Source organism: Macadamia integrifolia, chromosome 4, assembly GCF_013358625.1.
Source record: "Macadamia integrifolia cultivar HAES 741 chromosome 4, SCU_Mint_v3, whole genome shotgun sequence".
NCBI classification, from domain to species: Eukaryota; Viridiplantae; Streptophyta; class Magnoliopsida; order Proteales; family Proteaceae; genus Macadamia; species Macadamia integrifolia.
The window spans coordinates 27,869,782-27,874,860 of NC_056560.1; the positions used below are offsets into that span (position 1 = coordinate 27,869,782).

The window sequence follows — 5,079 nt, forward strand, 5'->3', positions numbered from 1 at the left end:
GGGGGGGGGGGGAGGAAAATAGGAAGTAAAAAAAAGATAATGAAGGATTCCTCTGTCAATGGATGGAAATTGTAGTTGGAAAGGATTTCTTTTAGTAGAACGTAGTTGGAGAGGATCTGGATTTTGAACTCAAAAAAGATATGAACGATCTACCTACATGAGCCTAAACTTAAATTTTAGCTTTTATGGATAGAAAATTAGCCTTGTGTGCAAGGGGAGAGTTTGTAGATAAGGAAATTACGTTCCTAAATTCTCCCTTCCCAACTCTCTTATCTTAAAGGAGAGAATGGATAGGAAAGGAGATCGTGACAATAGGAGAGTTTGGGGAGAGAAGGAAAGAGAAGTGAGTCTAAATGGGGGAGTTCGAGAGAAAGAAGAAAAGTAGTGAAAATTGTTAATAAAGATAAATAAAAAGGTACCAATAATTTATAATTTATAAAAAATAAAAGAGAAGGAGATTAGTGAAGGAAATATGGTATTTAAATAATAAGGATAATTTGAGAAAATGGGAGAAATCTTTTTGCAAACTAAGGGAATTTCAAAAGTATGAAGGGAGCGGAACACGCAGGGACTGAAAGAAGATGAGAAGAGAGAGAAGCTCTGGGGAGGCAACTCTGGAAGCTGGTAATGGAGATGATCCAAAGGAAGGTTGGCCTCCAAACCGTGGCCGACAGGCCTTAATCATTGACTTTCTAAGACCTGTTTCTTCAAGGATGAATAGAGACTCGGCCTCAGAGACACATGCAAACAGATCTATGGAGGGCAGCGCAGAGGGTTAGATCAGGGCTGAGGTTGTGATTCCGAAAAATGGAAATAGAGATGAGGGGTGGTGCTCATACTCCTCTGTGGTGGGACGAGTATTATCGGAGGTGGAGAACCTGCCATACCCAATTCACGCTAGTGCTCACACCAAAATTATTATTCCTCAAGAGGCCTATGAGGAGCGACCACTGCGGTTCAGGTTTGCACTGATAGGCAAGGCAAACTTTAGATACCTATCAATGAATGATATAAGGGCAGAGGCACGAGTATCATGGAACCTGAAAGGCGGTGTGAAGATGGCGCCTATGGGGAAGGGATATATACTCTTCCAATTCGAAAGCGAGAGAGACATGGCAACAATATGGAGAAGAAGCCTCACAAGAGTAGGGAACCAAGTGATCAGATTTCAACCGTGGAAGCCTGATTTCGACTTTCACGCTAAAAACATCAAAACAAAGCTGGTTTGGATCAGATTCCCTTATCTTCCTCTTGAATACTGGCATGAGAAGATCCTTCTCACTATGGCAAAGGTGGCAGGGAGACCAGTGGCATTGGATAGGCGCACTCGTACTGCTGCGATGGGTACCTTTGTGAGGGTCTAGGTGGAAATCGAAATCGGTGTAAACAGATTGGAGGAAATTCAAGTTGAGAGAAAACAACCAAGTACAAATGAGATTTTCTAGTTCTCTCAGACTATCGTTTACAAGGACGGGATGCCCAGGTGTGGCTTTTGTAAGAAGATGGGTCATTCAGTCAATGTTTGTAGAGGAAAGAAAGATGTTGATGCTAGAGAAGACGCTCTGCGTAAGGAAAACATCCCTGGTGCAATTTATGCCGATGAAGATGCTGGTGCTTGGAGTAATGGCCGCCAGGATGGAAGACAACCGGTGACTAAAGGAAACAGATCAGGAAGGCTTTCTTCCCAATCAAATGAGCGATCTCCTACCTTTTCTGGAACGCTCATTTCAAGAAACTTGGAGGGCAACCCAGCTAATGAAAATCTCAATGGAAATATTCAAATTTGCCTTCCTTTAGAAGAGGCATGGAATAAGGAACAAAATCTATATGAGGGGCTTGACTTTGTGCATTACATTGAGGGGGATAATGACTTAACTGCATCTGAGTCAAACTCAGATGATGGGTTGGATGCTGGGTCGATTTATGGATCCAGTGATGGATCCAGGGCTCATATGAACCATCTAAGTTCTGCCCTACCCAGGGAAGATGATGGTTTGGTTGCTGCCCCAACCCCTGCTGAATCTGATCATCATGTTGATGTAAGATTCAATCAGGAAGCACACTTTTCTTCAATCATGGATAATGGGAGTGAAGGGCGAGAGCAGTTCCAAAGTGATGGAAACGCAAATCATGAAATTGGAAGGACCCAAATTGTGCAATGGCGCGAGAATATCATCTCTTCTTTTAACCCTTTACAAGTGACTGGTGGCACGGTGGTGGCCAACCATGAAGTGGACCAGATCGATAGGGTCCTTTGCGAAAGGGAAGCAGCAGTACACGTGCATAGGAGACAGAACAAAGGAAAACAATTGGCCAATGCAGAGCAGATTTTGCGTAAATCTGGCCATATTGCTTCTTCTAAAAACAGTAAATGAAGGTTCTCTATTGGAATATTAGAAGGATTAAGAAGGCTGCCGCAAGGTTCACATTGAGGAATATCTTAAGAGATAAAAATCCAGATTTTTTGTGTATTGCTGAGCCTATGGTTTCTGCTGATGCGTTTCCTAGGCTGTTTTTTAACAGGCTAGGCTTTGACCCTGACTTTATCCATAATGAAAGAGTTGGTGGCATTCCAAATTTATGGCTGCTTTGTCGTCGAGGTGTGGCAAGGCCTATGGTGCTATCATCCTCAGAGCAACACATTTCTGTTTCGGCTCAATGGATTCAGGATACTGTTTTTCTCTCTGTGGTGCACGCTAAGTGTTTCCGAGCTGCTAGAAGACTACTGTGGGTTGACCTAGTGGCTTCCCATCCCGGGACGTCTACCCCTTGGATGATTTTGGGAGACTTCAATGCCACTCTTCTCTCCTCAGAAAAAAGGGGGCTTGGTTCCTATAATCTAGGATCAGCAGGAGATTTTGGAGCTTTTGTGGATACATGCTCGCTGATTCAAGTCCCTTCCCAGGGTAGAAAATTCACATGGACCAATAATAGGAGAAGAGGGCATGTGGCGGCTGTGCTCGACCGAAGCTTCTGCAATGATGCCTGGATCTCGCAGTTTCAAGAATGTCACCAGTATGTTTTGCAAAGGGTGGCTTTAGATCATGCCCCCATTCTAGTTGTGTCTGAAGCTTCTGAGAGGCCAAAAAATTGCCCTTTCCGATTCAGAGGTTCTGGATGGATCATGATGCTTTTCTTCATACAGTTGAGAGATCTTGGGAGGTTGACATCACTGGCTCGCCATTGGTGGTTGTGTCTCAGAAATTAAAAAGACTAAAGGGAGCTCTGCACTCATGGGCGAAAGAGAGCATTCCAAATTTTAATTTGGATTTGATGGATGCAAAAAGGTGTATGAAGGATATTCAGACTGAAATTGATAGAGATGGTATAAACGATGTGGTTTTTGCAAAAGAGGCGGATGCTACGACTAGGTATCTCAAGGCTCTTGAAAATTATGAAAAGTTATGGGCAGAAAAATCTCGATCCAGGTGGAGGGAACAAGGTGACAGATGCTCTAAATTTTTTCATATCTCTGTGAAGATGAGAAGATTAAAAAATTCCATCAAGGCCCTGAAGAAGGATGATGGGGCGCTGATTTCTGACAAGGTGCAAATTGAGGAATACGTTTCTGAATACATTGAGTTTTTTCATAAATGTACCCCTCAAACTGATCACATAGAATTATTGCAATGTATTCCAAATACCCTGAATGATTGGGATAGGGGGCGGCTGGATGATATGCCTTCAGAGGCAGAAATTAAAAATGCAGTGTGTTATCTTGATCCTAACAGCGCCCCAGGTTCGGATGGTTTCCTTGGAGCTTTTTATAAAGCCTGTTGGGAAATTATATATTCTGACATCTGTAGAGCCATTAGGTGGTTTTTCAGAACTGGTTTCATGCCCTATGGTATTAATAATAATTTTATGGTTTTAATCCCTAAAGTAGAGGGGGCGTTATCTCTGGACAAATTCAGGCCTCTGTGTATGGGAAATTTCTTGTGTAAAATTATCTCAAAGGTTCTGGCCCTGAGATTGTCGCGGGTTCTCCCTAAATTAATTTCTGAGGAACAAGGGGCCTTCCAGAAGGGGAAGATCATTCACTCAAATATTTCTTTGGCTTCCGAGCTGGCCAATATGATGTTTGCATCTACCAGAGGAGGAGGTATGGGTCTAAAAATAGACATTCAGAAGGCGTTCGACTCCATTTCATGGAATTTTATCTTCCATGTCTTGAGAAGATTTGGTTTTTCTGAAAAGTGGATCTCTTGGATCTATCAGATTCTTGCATCTACCAGGATCTCAGTTTTTCTTAACGGTGGCCCGGTTGGGTACTTTGGCGTTGAAAGGGGTCTGCGTTAAGGTGATCCGATCTCCCCTATGCTGTTTATTATTACCGAAGAAGTTATGTGCAGAGGTCTATCTGAGGTGGTAGCTTCTAAGAGCATTAAAGCTCTCACAGGTCCTCGTGGTGCTATTACCCCTACCCACATCCTTTTTGCTGATGATGTTTTCATCTTCTCGAATGCTTCCATTAGGTATGTTAAAAACCTCAACACCTTTCTTTCTAAATACCAGTGCTTCTCGAGACAGAAAATAAATTTAGAAAAAAGCAAGTTATTCCTGGGATCAGTGGCTACTCATAGGAAGCAGAGCATTGTTGAAGAGCTTGGTATTCCCATTTGTAATTTCCCCACCCGCTATTTGGGTGTTGAAATTTTTAAGGGAAGGATAAAGAAGGAGTCTCTTCTCCTTATTATGGACAGAGTTAAAGGTCGGCTGGCTAGGTGGAAAGGAAAAATTATGTCGATGGCTGGAAAAGTAGAATTGGTCCGCTCTGTCATTTTGGGAATGATGAATCATAACTCTGCTGTCTATTGGTGGCCATCAACCCTTATTGCCATCATGGAAAGGTGGATGAAGAACTTCATCTGGACTGGCGAGGCTGATTCTGTAAAAAATATCACAGTCCGATGGGATGTGTGTTGTAAGCCCAAGGATGAAGGAGGGTTGGGGTTGCGTAGGCTCAGGGACATAAATAAAGCAATGCTATGCAATATGGTCTAGAAGGTAAGACATGAGAAATCTACAGTCTGCAACTTCCTAAGGGTGAGATTTCTTAGGAGTGATGGATCTTTCAAA

At 42.8% G+C, this 5,079-nt stretch overlaps 1 protein-coding gene across 1 annotated transcript; it reads left to right on the plus strand.

Annotated features, from left to right (window-relative positions):
• Positions 1-2,371: 2,371 nt before the first annotated feature.
• On the plus strand, positions 2,372-4,299 carry LOC122076376. The gene is made up of 2 exons (XM_042641679.1): positions 2,372-3,186; positions 3,288-4,299. The coding sequence occupies exons 1-2, from the start codon at positions 2,372-2,374 to the stop codon at positions 4,297-4,299; spliced, it is 1,827 nt and encodes a 608-aa protein (XP_042497613.1).
• Positions 4,300-5,079: the final 780 nt, after the last annotated feature.

Excerpts from the sequence above, each read along its gene's own strand:
- LOC122076376 (XM_042641679.1), top strand. The coding sequence starts at position 2,372 with ATGAAGGTTCTCTATTGGAATATTAGAAGGATTAAGAAGGCTGCCGCA. Across the intron at positions 3,187-3,287 it reads ACATCACTGGCTCGCCATTG|GTGTATGAAGGATATTCAGA; the intron begins GTGGTTGTGTCT and ends GGATGCAAAAAG.